The 18,498-nt window shown below is 48.2% G+C and overlaps 1 protein-coding gene across 1 annotated transcript in view; it reads left to right on the top strand.

The window, feature by feature from the left end:
• The window catches only part of LOC144175876 (adenylate cyclase type 3-like), a 306,163-nt gene that overhangs the window by 240,363 nt on the left and 47,302 nt on the right, over positions 1-18,498 (top strand). Inside the window, exons 7-9 of the mRNA XM_077704914.1 lie at positions 464-552; positions 3,810-4,053; positions 5,135-5,251. Coding sequence (XP_077561040.1) covers positions 464-552; positions 3,810-4,053; positions 5,135-5,251 — 450 coding nt within the window. The remainder of the gene's footprint in view (positions 1-463; positions 553-3,809; positions 4,054-5,134; positions 5,252-18,498) is intronic.

Genomic DNA, 18,498 nt, shown 5'->3' on the forward strand with positions numbered 1-18,498 from the left:
CTGCCATTAAGAAACACGAACGGGGAGGCGTCGAAGCTGCAGTATGCCAAAACGAGTCAAACCAGTGCTCTGAATTAGTACCCAGTTATTGTGGACTAGAAATCCGGTAAGGGTGCGACACCCGGTACACGTTGGGCCCAGCGGTGCGTATGCACATCCAGTTTCGGTATGTGCGCCAGCACAGCGGCAATGAGCGCTTACTGCGAAATGTGCCGGTAGCTGTTACCCGGTGCGCTAATGGCTCTCGGCCGTCTCTTGGCAACTCTAACTCCGCCGAGGTTTCTGAAGCGCACGAAGAGCATTTACATGCGTGTGAACGCATTTGCCTGGCCGAAAAGAAACACGGCAGCTCGAATGGTGCTCCTTCCGTCTGTTCCTGCGGAAGGCGGGCACGCACGAGCAGCGGCCAATTACTCCAGAGTGGGGAACATTCAGCCTCTCTTGTTCGCTTTCACGTGCGCAGGGTGGCGGTGGAGCCAACGACGCGTCCAGCGACGAGAAGGAGTACCGGCGCCGCCTTCACAAGGAACTGCTCGAGCGGGACACCGAGAAGTGAGGATGCCGCATATATTACTTCTGGGTCACTTAGGCGTAGCAGAACGTTATTAAAAGGGACAGACAAACTGTCTTTCTCAAGTATATCTTATTTATCCCAAATAAAAGGACATCACTTAAAGCACCTTAACCCGGAACGATTTTGCTGACAGTCCCTAGAACTTTGGAAGTCGCAATTTTTGTATCTACCAGCCGTAGGCTTCCGGCCAAGATGAATGCTGGCAACCTTGACAGTGACCCGTGCGGCGACACACTTTTAACTGCACTTGAAACGAAAAAGGGTATTCAAAAATCGTCCCCGGTTAAAAAAACACAATGTGCAACCCTTTCTATTCGTTCAGGCGGTTTTTGAATCACGCGTTGAAATCGAAGGAATTTTTTTGAAAGGTAACGTAGTATCATTTGTAGACACGACATGCCGTAACCTTCCAGAATATTGAAATTTTATTGCAACATTACAATTATTTCCGTCGGTTTATTTATAAATTCGTTGCGGTTACCCCAGTATATCAAACGCTGGCTTTTATAGCAGCGAGACGGCTTGCACTCTGCAAATATCGGTTGTCTGTCCCTTTAAGAATGTTGGCATGACTCGTAAAACTAGTACAGTTAAGGTCTTGTTTGTCATAGAGGCGGCTAGGTAAGGCATGATGGTTGGTTATAAAATATGCGGCATGGTCTTCACGAAGCCTGTGGCAGGCTGGTACCTTGTGCAGGAAGCGCCCGGTATCCGGCCTCCAACCGCGTTAATTGCATGCATTATTTGGATTATGTGAGTTTCTAGTGAAAAAAAATTACGCCCATCTTCCCGCGAGGGAACCCTGATGTGATGCGACGCATCGGGGGGTTCAATTGGCGTTTCCATTGGGTTGATTCTCTAAATCGGGTGAGACGTGCTGTGAACGCGTATGATGCATTCCATCACATGCGGGTGTTCTCATACGCGGGAAGATGGGCGTAATTTTACTTTAGCGTTTGGAGTGACGCTGGTATTGGATTGTGTCACAGCACTCGCTGAAGGGACCATCGCTTCCATCACGTCCTCATCGGAAGAATCGAGTCAAGCACGCAGTCGTCAAGCAAAGTGACGCGAAGTCGAACGAGAGCGAGCGCTGACTGAACTGCCTCAGCGCGCTACCCACTTTATAATCACAGCGCCTGAAGGAGAGGAGACAGCGGAGGAGAGTCGCGCATGCGCGCACTTGCGCGACGGGAGCGGAGCGAAGCGCGCGCACGCAGCTGTTGTTTATGATAATGAGACGGAGCGAGATCGTTGCGCACAGCTGTCGAAGAGAAGGGCGGAGGAGAGTCCCGCATGCGCAGGTGGCGTGCGGACGCCGCCGACGCCGACGCAGAAGGGACATGCCTCAGAGCAAGAGATGCGCCGCATCTAAAAAGTGTCTAGGTGAGAGAAATGTGGCTTCATTAATAAGCCGTACTGGCTACGTTGGCACGCCAGCGCTGGCACAGGGTAGTCTTCAGGGCCTTGCTACAGCTTCCGGCAAGATGACTCAGGTGGTGGGCTGGTTGTTTCCAGGTCATATTTTACTTAGACTAACGGGGTTTCGCTCTGTAATATTGGCAATTTTCTGCCAGCGTCTTTCAACCACCTTTTTGTTCATAATGAATGTCGCCAATTTACACGACATAGGAAAGCGAAGGAAGCGTACTCCGAAATTCACACAATGGCAGTGCGCGAAGGCCATGAAATCATTCTTCAGTGGGTACCTGGTCACTCGGACATACAAGGCAATATTAGATCCGACGCAGCCGCCAGCGCAGGCCACTTGCTGAGCAACACGACCCAGCTTCCTTTCTCCCGAGAGGACAGCAACGCTCTTATCCTCGCAAGTGGATGGGCTGCACAAAGGTCGGAGTGGCAGGACCCTCACCGCAGGTATCTACCGCTGCACGCTATTGACCCGCACTGTGACTTCCGTTTTCCACGCGGCCTCAACAAGCGGTGTGAAGGAGTTCTGCACCGACTGCGCCTGAATGTGGCGTTTACTCGGAGTTTTAAGTTTAAGATTGGTTGGGAAGATTCCCCCTGTGCCGGATTTGTGATGTGCGCGTGACTGTAAATCACTTGCTGTGCGTCTTCTGCCCTCGATACGCTGCTGCGCGAAAAACTGCAGCGAGCTCCCTCTCTCGTGTACGTCATGGAGGCAGTCTCGAACTTTTTCATTTTCTTGGGCCCTGGGCCAATAGTGCTGACAGTACCTTAGGTACACAAGTTCCGCTCCAGTTCCTACGAGAGACTGGACTGGACAAATCTCTCTAGATCAGAGACAGAGCAAGTGTGTCACTATACCTTCTCTTTCGCACTGTGGCGTTCATCTATTCATTTTTCTTAGGTTGGTGTTACTTTTTTTCCCGTCGTTTACTTTTCATTTTGTTTCAGCGTTTCCATTAACGATTTTTTTTTCAATTGTATTTTTATGTCCGGACTCTGTTGGCAGCATTCTCTTGTTTTTCTTGTCCATCTCTTTTTTCTTTTTTTTAACGCTTCATGTCTGTCTTGTTCCTGCTGTCTGATATTCACTACTCATCAACGTAGTCACCCCCCATCTGGTCACCCCCCATCTGGTGTAGCAAGCCTTGTCCCTAGCAGGGCTGACCTCACCAGTTCACATTAAAGAGCATTCTCTCTCTCTCTTTCGATGTAGTTGTCGTATGCTAAAGTAGTTTCACGTTCATTCAATTGACGAAAAAAACACATTCAAATTTAGACTAAGGTAAATTAAATTTGATGTCATTTATCTGACTAGCTTGTGCGGGTGAAGGCTCTAGATTGATGGATGGATGGGTCTTGGCTTCCGGAGAGCTTGCACCGTATCCATCGCAATTTCCCGTGCAACACGTAGAACTTCACCGTTATTTTAAAAAAGATGCTAAAACATCAAATTACACACACGACAGCACCTCTTTCATGCCTTAGTGCATGGAAGGCGGCCTGCCATGGCGTAACACTTGAAGGTTGTTAGCCCATCGTAAGAAAGAGGAAGTATTGTGCATTCTTTCATATATACCCAGTGAAGTATACTTTTAGGGTTAATGGAATGTGGGAGGGGTCTTGGCGTACTGTAAACTCCCAAGAAGCAAAACTTGCGCGTTCGCAACTCGTAAAAGGTTCTTAGGTATCCCCAGACGTTTTTTTTTCTTTTGTCATGTGAGGTAACGTGGTTTACAATCACGTTCAGCAAACTGCATTTGAAAACCGTGTGCTCCGCTCCATTTTTGGTGTATTCGTGCAGGGAGCTCCGCGAGCACGCCCACCCGGTGAGCCTGACCTTCCGAGACTCTGAGCTGGAGCGCCAGTTCTCTGGCACCAGCGACAGCTGCAGCTGCGTCTCTCTGGCCGCATGGCCCCTGGTTGCGCTCTCTTCGGCGGCCGCGTACCCGCTCGCCTCGTCGGGACCCGCCTGCGGAGCCTACCTGGCCGCACTGCTCGCACTGTGCGCGCTGTTGGCGCTCTGCGTCCTCCCTTTCCTCGCCAAGGTGATTGAACGACACACTTCGTGTTTGTAACCAAGGGAGGAAGAAAATTGTAAGCATTCATCGCCCAAATAGCCAAACTTGCGGATACGCCACAACTTACTGTGTCGTCAGTTATGTCGTGGCGCACCGAGTCAATTTTTTAATGCGAAGCTTTATATTGGTAAACGAAATAAAAGTCCGATGTTCCCATGTTCGCAGTACACTTCTCCAGCGCAAACAAATGGGCATGCAAGTTGGAAAGGAGTTAGAAGTAAGAGAGAGAGGCTGGTTAAGCTTTTTGCAGCGGAATGCGCGCGCAGCGAGCTTCTCCGTGAATCGCAGCTAAAGGGATAACGTCTGGCGGTGCAGGCGGAGCAGCGTCAACATGGCAATGGCAAAAACCGGTGGCACGTAGCATCAAAATGGGTAGGCAACGCCGCACGGAAAACAACGGCCGCTCTCACAGCTTCTCTGGTTAACCATCTGTACAGAGTGCGTGGGAGCCTTCTTTTAAAAGGAAATTTTATAGGGCTGGACGAAAGAAAATTGGGCCCATCTCCCCGCGAGGGGGACTCGAGTAAATGCGTCGCATAGGGGGTGGGTGTATTGCGTTAACGTTTAGTGTTTGGGGAGTTGGTGGTAGTGAATGCGTTGTATCAGCAGCTTCTTGACGTAGTTTGAATGAGTCAAGGATATAAGGCGCGTTCGTAGCCTCCCATTCTGTGTCGGCTTTGTGGCGCAGTGGGTAGAGCACCATGTACATTGCGTTCCGCCCGCAGGGTCGAGGGATCGAAACCAGGCGCCGGATAGTATTTTTTTTTATATAGTGAAGGGGGAGGGGTGCGGTCTACGACTATGGACGTCAACGCGGGTGACATCGTGAGTTACTGAAATGCTCTGCATTTAAAAACCTGGTGGTCCTGTGTACGCAGAAAACTTGTCCACCGCATTTCGATAAGAAGGCCTGAAAAAAAAAACAGGTTAGAGAGGAGTAAGGGAAGACAGTGTGGATGGGTTTATATTTGTCGCAGCAGAGACCTGCACAGCGAGCTACTCCGTGGAGCACAGCTCATGCGATAACATCCTCCATTTGTACGCGCAGGCGCCGCCACGCCCAATGACGGTCGTGTCTACGGCGGTGCAGAGCAGGTCCTGGGTTCGACTGTTGGTCTCTTTCATGGCCGTCGCACTATGGGCGTCGCTACATTTGGCTACCACGGTGAGTGTCTACGTTTTCAACTCATACAGACAAGGGATACATACATTGATTGATTGATTGATTGATTGATTGATTGATTGATTGATTGATTGTAGGGTTTAACGCGCCAACGCAACGCAGGCGATGAGGCGCGCCGTAGTGGAGGGCTCCGGATTAATTTTGACCACCTGGGGATCTTTATCGTGCGCCGAAATCTCGTACACACGGGCGTTTTTGCTTTTCGCCTCCATCAGAAAAGCGGCCGCCGCGGCCGGGAATCGAACCCGCGACCTCGTGCTCAGCAGCGCAACGCCTTAGCCACTGAGCCACCGCGGCGGGTAAGGGATAGATACATTGCAACTGGGGGTGCGCTTTAGTCGTATATAATATCGGGTAGGCCTAGTGACGAATGATTTTCGAGTGAAAAGGGAAAAGAAACAAACCAGTTAGTAACACCTTGCTGGTCGTATGGGGTTCGTTTTTCGGCCGAGTCCCTCGCTGTTGGAACTGGGCGTTGATGGCGATGAAGTAGACGGCAAGAGGACATGGCAGGAGGATAAGATTACAAAAAAACTGTATTTACAATAATTTCCGAAGGTTATTTACAAAGAAAGTTACAGACCATTGCTGTCTTTGCGATCGCCTGAACGAAGGTAGGCCGTAGGTATTCTTCCTCTTACCGATCGAATGTTACGCACGCACGCCCTAGGCACACAATGATTTACGAGCAGATTACACGGAGACTGAAGGTAACTTTTAAAAACTACAGCCCGTACTCGCACTGACCGTCTTGGGCGCGAATGTATCACTTCGCACCCATTGTGTGCAGTGTTGCAGATTTGATTCGTCACTTTAAACGTTTTAATTGAACGAATGAGGGGATTAACCGCTGATACACCGCTTTCACCAAGGTTAACTCCTCTACAAAACGTAGTGGTCGACGGAGACAGGAAACACGCTCCGGGGATGTATTTTTCGCGGCCAGCGAAGGGCTCGGCGTCCTTACAATCACGAGTGTCGTTGCGTCGCAGGTATGCGGGAAGATTCAGCCGAGAAAAACACACCCATTGTTACCCCCTTGTCACTCCTCCCTGACTCCCCCATCGATGAGCCATCGCGAGACCGAAAACCTTCTCCCCGAAATGCTTTAAAGGAGTACAGAGAGGAAATTTTCGTGTCACTTTTTTTCCTCCTCCGGCTGCCTTCCAGTTCAAAATTAAAAGAACAAATTAGATAGTCGACTGCACCGTAAATAATTATTTACAGGTTCGTGTTCGTTCCGGTTTCCGCGAGCTGAACACCAAGGCGGGAGCCTTAATTGACCCAAGGGCACTTATGACATCACCGTTCGCGTCGCACCACGGCCGATCTGGATGCGCGCGCAGGAAAAAAATGGCCGCGTATCTGCTCCTTTCGTTGCAAATGTCGACAAAAGACGGTGGTCCTTGTTGACATTTGCCAATTAAATGCCTCCCTTCACTTTCCCGCTCACCTCTCGTGCTGTTCTTCTCCCGTCTCTCTCCTCCCAAGGTAAACACGCTACAGGTTTGCTCAAGTAAATTTAAATTTAGCGCGTTCCACTGCTCCAGGCCGGGTGCCTGGATGCTAGCGCTGCCGCACGACGGAGACGCGCGTGAATCAAGGCGCCCTACTACAACGTTTATAGAACCGCGTTTGCCCTAGTCCACGTTTTGAAGCAGAACGTGGAAACTATCTACTGGAACCTTTCGTTACTGTTGCCACTTGGTTTCTTAAAATGCCGCCAGGAGCAATAGTGGCGCAGGCGACAGCAGGCGATTAGAGTTCCTGTATATAACTCCCGCAGGGAGCTAAGAGTTGCGCGACCCTTTTCCACGCGCCGCCGCGGCACTCCGGTTATCCATGCCGCGCAGAGAAGCCCCCACTACGGCTGCGTCGCAGCCGCCGACGCGGGCGGCACCACGCCCCGCCCAGGAACAGCAGCAGCACAAGCGTGAGCGACATCCCAGGAATCCAGCGGAGCTACAGTGGCTAGAAGAGGGAAGTGTACCGCCGGTGGGCTCCTATGGCCACCGCCGTCGCCGCTTTTCATGCATCCGCGAGATGGCGCTAGCGGTCGTTTACACGTCGATCTGAGCGCGCGATACATGGCCGCAAGCGCGTTTTGCGATCTTTTCGTTCTAAATTTTTATCGCGCTTCGTCAGAGTTATGCTAGATGTGGTGCTGAAATTTTGTCTGGGATAAGCCGCTGCCTTTAGAGTCACTGTTTTGTGCTTGGTTGCACGACGGGTAATAAATGCATGGTTCCAGAAGTTGGTTTTCGGGGTGTCGGAAGGCGAGTAAACGTGGCTCAATGGCAGGGCAACACACCTCGCGCCAACAAGCCGCTCGAGCATTTCGATCCGCAGTTAGCGTCGCGCGTCAATTTCAACGCAACACCCAAGGTAAAATGCTGCGCTGGTGCACCGTCTCACCTTGAATGTTGTGCATGCATGCCGTTTCTCCAGCCGGATGCTAGCCCAACGATCTTCCCAAACGTGCCACATTGCCTCTCAAAGCCAGTGCCCAAGAAGAGAAAACCAAAGGGAACGCTGGAAAAACAAATAAAGTTGCGCCTCCACAAAAATAAGCCGCAAATATGGAATTGTCACTGGACGAATTAAACGACGCCCCCGCGCATATTGCCATTATTGCCGCGCATAATGCCATAATGTCATTATTCAAGCACATTTTTTTAACATTTATTTCACCGCAGGGCATAACTGAAAGGGTTCGGTTAAATTAGGATGAGGAATTGAAGAGTAATTAGGTGAATATAAAATCTTAATGCTTTCTCTGGAAAACTGTGAGCGGTGAGGATTTGTCAAACTGCCTTTTTGCTTATTGTTTCTGGTAATTATAAACGGAGAAGTATGCGAATAAACAAAACATTTATTGTTCTCATTATTACTTACTTAACAATTAGCAGGCGTCAATTAAGCGTCGCCGTTGGTTTTATCATTTCTTCAATTACGTATCGTAATATGAATTTCTTCATTCTTCAGGCAAACCTATATTTATAAAACAAATTGAATTTAAAAGGGTTTCTTTTGGTCTTGTCAATTATGCTTTCCTAATATGAATGTATTCAATCAAACCTTTTAAGCTTGTCAAATAATCGTGTTTGAGTTAATTAGTGTCTCAAAAAAAAAAAAAAAAAAACGAAACGAGCACGAAAATATGTGTATTCTTAGCTGAATGCAGCCACAACCGACAGTATGGAAAGTATACAGTGATTGATAAAACATTCAGCCGTTGCTGTAACATTTCGATAACTACACCCGGTTTCATCAAATTATAATCGGCATAGAAAACTGTCCAATAAATTGTGCAGAAATGTAAATATTCAGTGACCCAAGGTGGACTATCCATGCCAAAGAATTCAATAATCTACTTGCAACTTCCCTTTCACGGACCGCTTTTTGTTAGGGGGCTGTGCCTGCGCCTTCACATTTGTGCGCGAAAAGCGACTGTAATGAAGCGAAACTCAGAAGTTTCCCGGCTGGCCGCTTGCGCGAGAGCCTGTCACGACAGCATATATTTCGAGACAAATAACGTGTTCTGTAATAGGAAGCGCATATTATCATATAGTTGCTGCAATTGTGAAATAATCTGAGGTAAAAAAATGCGTCGCAAACCACGGAGCTTATCGGACTGCAACTGACGCGGCGTTGACCGGCACGTCGGGCGACGTGAAAACGAGCGTCAGCGCCACCGCGCGGTTGCATCCAAGAAGCCCACGCGAGCCGCGGCGCCTTCGTCACACTTCCCTATTCTAGCCACTGTAGCGGAGCCGCCGCACTCCATGAGCCGCCGTAAGGCGCCGCCGCCCGAAGCGCCCCCACCGCGCGTCGGCCGCCGTCGGAAGCGTGGCGGCGAGGCTCCTTCACTCGCGACGGGCGGCTTTCCCGCAGCAATCCGGATAACAAAGATGGCGGTCGGTCGCGCAACTCTTAGCTCCCTGCGGGAGCTATATACAGGAACTCTACAGGCGATGGGGCAATTTTTTTTTTCTGCAGTGGATGTAGTATGTTATTTCGCAAAAATCAAGCATCTATGAATTTTTTGTAAAGCAACGCTGCAAATATTGCCTATGTACTGTTTTTCTGTCTTATACCTGCGTAATTTGTTGTTCTTCGTCAACAATGTTGATAAGTATGAACATTAAAACAGGACTTAGACGTTTAGATTTGGCTGTGAGTATATAAGACTATTGCGCTGATATCGTTTCACTTTGGCCGGCTGGCTGAATCGAGTCACAGACTGACGGACAGACAGACAGACAGATAGGGAGACCAAAATTTGCGCGTTTAAGTAGCCCAAGAAAGACTATCGTCATTAAAAGTGAAAGCACGCGGGTGCGTCCAGGCCGGCCGTGGTCGCACGTGCCCGGGCAGCATGACGTGAGTCCCAAAACTGTGACGTGACGCACAAGGCGGAGCAGTGCACTAACAGCATCCAGCACTTCAGCAGCGTCGCGGGAGCGCTGACGTCGGCAGATTGGAGTCAGGAGGAGTAGATGGCGTCATGCGGATGTCGATGTCAAAATGGTATCCGATCTGGGCTTTGTCGCGCGTGCAGAGAAAAGAATCGATTCAAAATAGGTTATACTGAACGGTTGCTGTTGAAACGTGCTGGGAGATATCTCCATACACAAGGGAAGCTTTTTACATGGTCATCTCGCCTTTTAAATTTCCTGTAAGCACTCCTTTAATGCAGTGACTGAAGAGAGAGGAGGGGAGGAATAACCGCGTACGCGTGACCGCTGCGCGCGCTTATTGCAGCTCGCAACTCTTCCACTGCCGGTGGAACAACAGAAGTGAGCAGCCTTACACAGTTCTCAGCCTTTTTATTTGCAATGAGATTAGGAGATTTGTAGGAAGTTTTCAGGGCTTAAAGGTGACCCAGGCGTGTCTCCTATTGTAGGGTTACTTCTGCCTATAGTGCACTGTCGACAGAATCAAACAAAATATTTGAAAAGACTTCTAGAAGGCGGCCCGATTTACGCTCCCGTGCACAAACGCGGACGTCATTCCGCGAATCGCGATGGGAGGAAGCCTTAAAGGGGCCATGACGAGAAAATACAACTTTGTGTAATTCGAAAGAACTAGGATTCAGTATCTCACTCGGCTCTATTACAGCCACAAAAGATGTTTTTTTAAGGAAGAAAAAGCAAGAAGTATTAAAAAACTTTCAAATTTTGCGCCACAGTGACGTGTTATGAGCAAGAATGACGTCATACGGGCCAACAATAAAACATAATTTTCATTGCGTTAACTGCACGTTAGCATTCAAGTGATGCGGTCCAATGGAACTATGGGCCCCATTACAGACGTCCAGTCATGTGCCGTCGCGACAGGTCAGTTAGGCGGCCGCCAATCGCACAAACAAGGTTCCGTGACGTCACAGAAAAGTTGCGGGAAATTGGCTAGGGGGTCGCGACGGCTTCACACGTTTTCTTTCATATCTCTGTTATTTGTTCGAAGATTGCGATGATATTGGTATCATTGTGATCGGGACTAAGCAGTCTTTCTGATAAACCCAACTTGTATTTTGTCTTCATGGCTCCTTTAAATCTAAGACACACGTTTGACGGGTTTTCTCACTTGCCGTTTTCTTACTTTGCTAGCAGTGAATTACGTCTAAATTGTTGGATGAATATCTCCGGGCTCTCACCGCGCATGAAAATTCTAAAAACGGTTTCGTTTCACAGTGGAGTTTCATGGAGGAAAATAGTGTTGCCTGGTTTCTGCAAACTTTAGTTCATTGAATTAATGCTCATAACTGGTAGTGCGGGCGTCAAGATAAGTCGCAATGTTATTAAATGTAATCAAGTGAACGGATATGATCAGCTCGTGAAGTTCGGTGCTTCTCTCGCCATGAGATTTCATTTACACTACGCTGTCGATAAAGTGCGCGAAGCAGTGCAGACACTCGCGTACTTTCAGCGAACAAAGTTTGAACTTTGCAGTCACCCCGAGACCAAATGGATTGATCGATACGGGACCTCACACTCAGCCAATTCGCCCACTTTGACCTTCGCAGTTGCCCCGCTACTACATTGATTGCCACATCCATTTCTATATAGAAAAAATAAAAGCGGAACAGAAATACGTACCTTTTTCACAACCGAGTTGTCGTGCCTCGTCCTAATTATGTCTTGCAAAACCCGTAATTCGCACATTTCGAAATCTGCGCATACTAATTTAGATGGATCCCCTGCGCCCTACAAGGGACCTCAAGTTTTTTTTTTTAGTGAAAGCTAACCTTCCCCCGATGGTGCTTCGCCGGGCTTATAATTACTGGAATGGGTGGACGCGACCAGCAGCTTTATTAAGAGTTCTGCGAGGACAAATGAATCACGGGGAAGTAAAAAGAATGAACAAACGGAAGCGCTTTCTCTAGGGCTTGAGCTCTCAGTCCGTGGCAACACCTGCGGGGTCCGTCTTCTGCAATAGCGATGTCAAATCACCCACAGATAGAGATGTCCTGACATGGGCCATGACAGTCCACGGACACCAAATACTCTTAGTCGTTACAAAGAGCGCACAAGAGGTTTTGAATTTTTGTGTTCACACCGATATGGCCGCACATGATAACGCTATCACTGCAAACTAGAAATCTGGTATATAGTAAGTAAAATAAATCTAACTACAAATATCACAAAAAAAGACAGCGCTTTCATTACTGTCTTTTTAAAGACTAAGTACACAAAGCTAAGACTCCATACACTGCGCCGGCACGCACTTGAGCGAGGCCGCCACAATTTTGCTAAAACTCTTAGGGAACATCGAGCAGAAAAAAAAAAACGGCCTAGCGACCTTGTTATGTTCCTAGCCTCGCATCGTGAATGGTCGTTTGATATGCGCTTAAACCTTCTTTATAGAGAAGTTATTGGGACAGAAAACTGGATTTCTTAAACGCGATAATTTGCTAAAAGAGGGCGTGATTTCCTCTATATTTACTGCAGTGGGAATCCAGAAAACTTTCAATAAAGGGACGTCGCTATGACGAGGGTTTACTGTATACGTGTGACAAGGTGCCCTTCATTTGGATTTCCGTGCATATCGGTTATTTCTCATTTTAACCTAGCGTTGTTCTGGCGAATGGTGATAGGAGACTTACAAAAAAAAAAAAAAAGATTCCAGCGACAATAAATTTCTCTCTTCCCAGTCTTGGGTGTTTCTATACAAAAGAAAATTTTTCTTCAAGCTGGATTTCATCCCTGACAAAGTTGTTGCGCGTTTTCTCATCCACACAGGGGAAACAAATTAAATTGGAATCGATGTCGTTACGGACAAAACATAGCATTCTCAGGGCTAAGTCCCAGTGCTCAGACATGCAGGGGGGCGGCGGTGTATACCGTTGTCGGTGTAGCGGTCTTGCAAGGGGGAACAGCGCATTTTAAGACATTATAGCGGAAACAGCCCCCTTTGGCACGTGTGCGGTAAAATTTCTGCCTCGACTTAAACAACTCACTTGTTTGAGTGTGCGACGAAAGTTAAGCGGATGTTTTTTTTACAGCGAAGCCTTATGTGGGCAGGATCCACCAGGTTGTCTCTGCAGGCATAGAATACAAATTTTCAGCGGCAGATATACATTGGTCTAAATATAAGGTGGCTTAGCACATGTGTCAAAACGAACTATAGGTGACCCTTTGTCATACCCCTCGCTATTGGCGACGCCTTTTTTAAATGCAGAGCATTTCTTAGCCTCGCCTGTTCTTGCGTTGGACGGTGTCAACAGTTTCGCGTCCGCAGCAGGTGCGCCTCTCCTTCCCTCCTCTCTCTCAACAGCAGCTGGCGCACGCATGCGTCGTAGTCAGCCCGTTCGCTCCGTCGCGGTCTCGGCCTAACAGGTGCGTTATAGCAGCGCGGTGGGGCGTGGAAGGGCGCGCGCTGCTTGCGCATGCGCGCTCTCCCCCCCGTACTGCTCTGCCTCTACTGCGCGCGCTGCAAATATAGCGGCTAGCGGTCGCTCGTGTTTCAGTCACTGCGTTGCTCCTTCCTTCCTTGGTTGACGCTCGTGCCCACGTTTACTCGTGTCTGCTACCCCAGCATCACGGAAGAAGCGATGGAAGCAACACTGCCTTCAATCAGTACTGAGGCCCCAATGCTCTGCATTTACTCGTGTTCCCCTCGCGGGAAGGCGCGGGAATTTTTTTTTTTTGATAAGTTGGGCAATCGGTTGATAACTGCGTTAGCGCCCTTATCAGCAGTTGCACTTTCAACTCGCCATGAGATGGACGCGTGTAGTTCACTCGGAGGAAGAAGAGCGGGAAAACGACGGGAAGACGCTGCCGCTGAACGTGCAGCCGCCTCCGTTGCCGAACAAGATCCGACGAAGCCATTCGTGTGTCTGCGTGTCTGGAATGCTTATTTTCGGAAACAAATTCGGTTGCCGCCGTTACTGATATTTGAAACCAGCTTTCACGGGTGGAAAGCGACAATCGTACCACACTTCAGAATTATGGTCAGGCCATGAAAAGCCCAAGCCAACGTAGAGCAAGTAAACAATGCTATGGAGAATATGTCCAAGAAAATAGGCACACTCGGACAAAGGAGGATACACAGTCAGTTCAGAATAATCAAAATTTAGTGCCATTCCACTCTGTGACAGTGGATGACCAGCGGAGCCGTATTTGGGTTATCGGTGGCCACAAACTCCAGCTCGAAACCGCACCGACGCGCCAGTGAAACGTCCAGCGGGATTGTAGCCACGCCGACGGGTTGCGTTTTGGGCCTTGCGGTACTCGGGGTCCCGGACGGAATCATGCTTACACTTGGCGAATGCGGCCCAATCGTCGTCGGTGGTCTCCTTTCACCGTTTTCACGCACATTGCCGCCTATTCTGTCTTTATGAGTAGGCTTCACTGTGCAACACACTATGTGGGAAAGCCAGCTTGCAAAAACCGAGCTTACACTTCGTAAGTCGTCTTCACTTCTAAACAGAAATGCACTTACGCGAAGACATTTGAGCAGGAGCAATATACGCCATCTTATATAAAAATGCCAAGCTCTGGGGGCCCACAGGTGGCTGAGGGGAGAGAGTGGGCCAAAGTGAGGACGGGGAGAGCAGCTTTTCGCGGTCTACGTGCGTCAAAAACAGAGGAGATAGCCTATAGCTCCTCGCTTTAAAAAAAAAAAAAAGGATTCACCGACCAAACGTTTATTAAGAAGTATGCGTTTCAGCTTCCATGGGGACTAAAAGCTGTAACGACGAGGCTTGGAATTTTGTACACCAGAACTACTGCGAAGGTGGAAGGCTCACCCCTAATAGAAACGTACCACGGGGTCTAGATAATGCAGTTTTAATAGAGAGGAAACTGAGAAAGCTGAATCTGCACGTTCACCCACGAAATATGATCAGGAATGCTGGCAGAATTCGCGATATTTAGTTGTTGAATGAGCTGAGCGTCTACGTAGGACTCCTCTACTCCCTATGAGTGCTCCCAGTGGTTCCGACTAAGTTGTGCGCGAATTTATAATAGCTAGCCGGAAAAAGGGCTTTATTAAACTCTCAGCATAGCAACAAAGGCGCCCATCTGGACCGGAACTGAACAAACGGAGTACGTGCTTTTTAAGCGAATTTCAGGCGACTCGTTGGTGCGGCGGCTATTGTTCTAGATATTTTGAACGGTCTTAACTCTGAAGCGACTATAGCGCGTAGGTAGAAACGCAAAACTGGAGCTAATGCGCTTTATGGAACTTTCAATGGAAGCGCTTACGCCTTCGAGTAAACTTCTGCGGACACGTCCGCCTTGCTAATTAGGCCGAGACAATAAGGTTTTATTAGAAAATAGAGTGGGTAAATGAAAGCTTCGTTTCCGCCCATAGTTATAGTCAGGAGAGTTGTGAACAGAATTGTACAATTGTTAACTTCGGGCAAGTTGAGTCGTCCCGGAATAAGCCCGCCATGTCTGTCGCACGTCTTTTTCAGCGCTGCCTTTTCAGTGGCGTATTAAACGCATAGTAACTAGGACAATAAGAACTTATTAAAGCGTGTGATCAACTCCGAACATTAACCAAAAGAATCCAGGCCGTACTCTTAAAAAAAGGTTGTGGCATTCACTTTCGGAACACAAACAAGTTACTTGTCCCAGTATAGACGAGGCACTTAGTAACTGGAGGCAGTAAGTGCAGCACTAGTCAGGGTTACTAACTGAAGCAGACAGTAAGGACCACTACCTTCAACAGTAACGTTCTAGCGATAACACGCTTCTTAGCTACATGCGTTTACTAACTGACCATGCTTAACCTAGTCATAAGCACGACCTTAATCTACAGAATACTATTTCCTACACCCAATTACTTTCCTATCCATGCAATTGTTAGTGGCAGAACCTACGTACCGTACCGTGGCGTAGTAAGTTTCGTAATGAGGTAGTAAATACGGCCGTTATTTTCCTTTTACGACCTTTTTTATTAGGATTGTTGTGGACTGTGAAACGCTTCTATGGGCTTATGCATCGATCGCATCGGTGCTGCCCCAGTGTGTTCAACGTCTTTATATTTGTGGGTGCACACGTTCGCCGGCTTAGCCAAACCATGAGGTTGCGACGGGCAGAGCCCTTGTTGGATATACGTGTCGGACGCAAACACTACAGGCTCAGTAGAAGAACATTACCGGCACCACACCCAGAGCTCTCAAGGAACCAAGAAACCACCCTCAGACTAATACAGACAAATACGTTTACACATCCAGTCACGATGCATCTGTTATTTCCTACACAATTCGACGCACAATGTAAATTCTGTACCATACCAGGCACCCTACGGCCCATAATATGGGAGTGTGTCAAGAACCCAGACCTGCCAGCCCCTTTTCCTTCCCCTACCCCGGAGCAGTGGGAGATACTCCTGTCCAGCTCCCTCCCTCAAGATCAACTTCTGCTGGTCGAGATGGTCAGTCGAGCAGGGACGGGACATGGTCACCTGAAATGAGGAACCACCCCACCTAAACTTCGTTCAATAAAAAAAGTTTTGTCTCTCTCTCTCACACGTAGAATGAGTGCACGCGCTGGCCGTCTTGTAGTTTTCGTGTCAACCAGTTGAATGGCTTTGACGCTTTCAACTTACAAATTTCCCTTTTGCTGCGTGGCTCACGATTTTTTTCGTTTGATCCATTGCCATTTAAAGGAGTTCGAGGTCACTTAAGCATGCCTCATGACTTGTGAGTGCGACTGAACGCCGTAGGACGCTCTGCGCCGCTCGGAACGCCACGTGCTGATGACAAACTGGTTTAACCAGAAGCAATTTTCACTCTTCCCTGTAAATCGCATTTTGCCCGCACGTTCCTTTCTTTCTGCTTTAGTTCTTGAAGAACGCGCTAATGTGTCGCTTGTGCGTTTCCTTTCACCATTACTTTTTTTTCTACATGTGTTTGGGTTTTTGTGAAGCACGGTGTATTCAACAGGTCGCGTCCACTAAGAATCTAGGGTCGCTCTACAGACACCGATGCCGGCTTGTCTCTGAAAGAGACATTTAATGATTTCAAAGTAAAACAAGTTACAAGGAAGGTACTGCCATTGATTTGTTTTTTACCACACGACGTTGTAAACTGTGAATGCTCAGCGACATCCTTTGCGTCTATATGGTGACCGTTTACTGGGAACATGCGTACGTGTGAGTGAACTCACGAGTGCGAGCGGGGGGATCTGCAAGTACAGCTCAGGCGGAATTTTCGACTGAGGCTACTGGAACGTTCCGTATATACGGCATTATTTGAACACCGAGTTATTACGGAGTATAGCGTGCCGAGGGGTAACTTCGAAGGTAATATTCTTTCCAAATACGGTAAAATAGGACTATTTCTCACAAAACCAACGTTTGGCATGGTTTTCGTGCTCTTACCTTCAATAAGCGGGATAAAGGTTCCGTATATTTTTCGTGTACTCCACATATATGGGATTCGGAATTCACAGGGAGAATGATTTAGCCTCTCCGGCGGTCTTATAGAAAGAAAAATGAGGTCAAATTCTCTGGAGGGCATTCACTACTTTATTAGCACGTGTTCCAAAATTTCTCCAAACATGTTACGAACGTGTTCTAAAAAAATTCCTCGTTTTATGGAGGCCTTGTGTCAGGAGAGGTAAGAACTCCGCATTCCCATCTTTCCGTGTATACGGAAGGCTTGAAGTACATTTAATGTGGGTTTCAATGTGGCCATTTTGAGCGAGCGCTGATTGGCTAAAAGTGGGCGGCCCGTGTATGATGAAGGACAAGCAATGCGGGGCGACGGTTCTGTGCACGTCATCGGTCAGAAGCCCCGCTAGTGCAACTACGTCGCGACCGAAGTCAACGCAAAATTGCCATTTTTGAAACGAAAAAACTCAAAATCCAGCCTTTGTTTCCTGTCTTTACTTTTACCCTCCACGCAATTGAGAGTATGGCACGGTAGAAGAACTCATTTCTTGCTATGAACAAACAAGATACATGTTCCAAGCGTAGTGACGCAATTGTGCGGTAGGCAATTGCGCTCGCCTTGTCTTCTCACCCGGCACGACGACTTTTATTAGACATGTTTTGGAGATATGGCAAGTTATGGAGTTGGGATGCGTCAATTACGGTTCGGCTTTTGACCATTCCGGGGAATCTTTGTGGTTGAGGTAGCTGTTCCCCGTTTTCTTTACAAACGGGGCGGGAACATAGTAATTTAGTGCGCGAGTATTCTCTGGTTGGTTCTGTGCTGTTGTAACTAGGAACACCTCAACAAGCCGAAGTAGACGGCAGGTTAAGAAAGTAATAATTCGTTTTTATTGCAGCGCCTGTTGGGTCTTTTGTGGCCCTTGGAGTCACATTTGTATTTACTCGTGATCGTATGCGTCCTCACCTTTACGACTCGTGCCGCGGCTGAACGAAGCTCAGCGATAGAAGCCAAGAATAGATTTAATAGGAAATTCCAGCCCCAACTTGAGAATGAAACCAAAAGGTGTCTGTCAGGTGGTCGTACCGAGAAATTCTGGGTCTTCCCGTGGGCTTATTATTTACTGAACTTTTAGGCCGAGCGCTCTTACAAAAATAAATAAGGGAGGATGATACACTCGCGCAAGTAACAATTACATAGGTAGCGTTTCTTGAATTACGGTTTTGTATGTGCTGGCATCCAGGATGTCTGAGAAAGCGACGGAAGATAGTTCGTGAATAACACATCACAGTCACACACACATCGCGTTGTTCGAAGGAATATATTGGGCGCCGGCATTTAGCTTCATGCTCTTGCAAGCCAGACCCGTCAAGCAGCGAAAAAT

This window comes from Haemaphysalis longicornis, unplaced genomic scaffold (assembly GCF_048455015.1).
Source record: "Haemaphysalis longicornis isolate Haplotype H1 unplaced genomic scaffold, Haemaphysalis longicornis Haplotype H1 scaffold_3, whole genome shotgun sequence".
Classification (NCBI taxonomy): Eukaryota; Metazoa; Arthropoda; class Arachnida; order Ixodida; family Ixodidae; genus Haemaphysalis; species Haemaphysalis longicornis.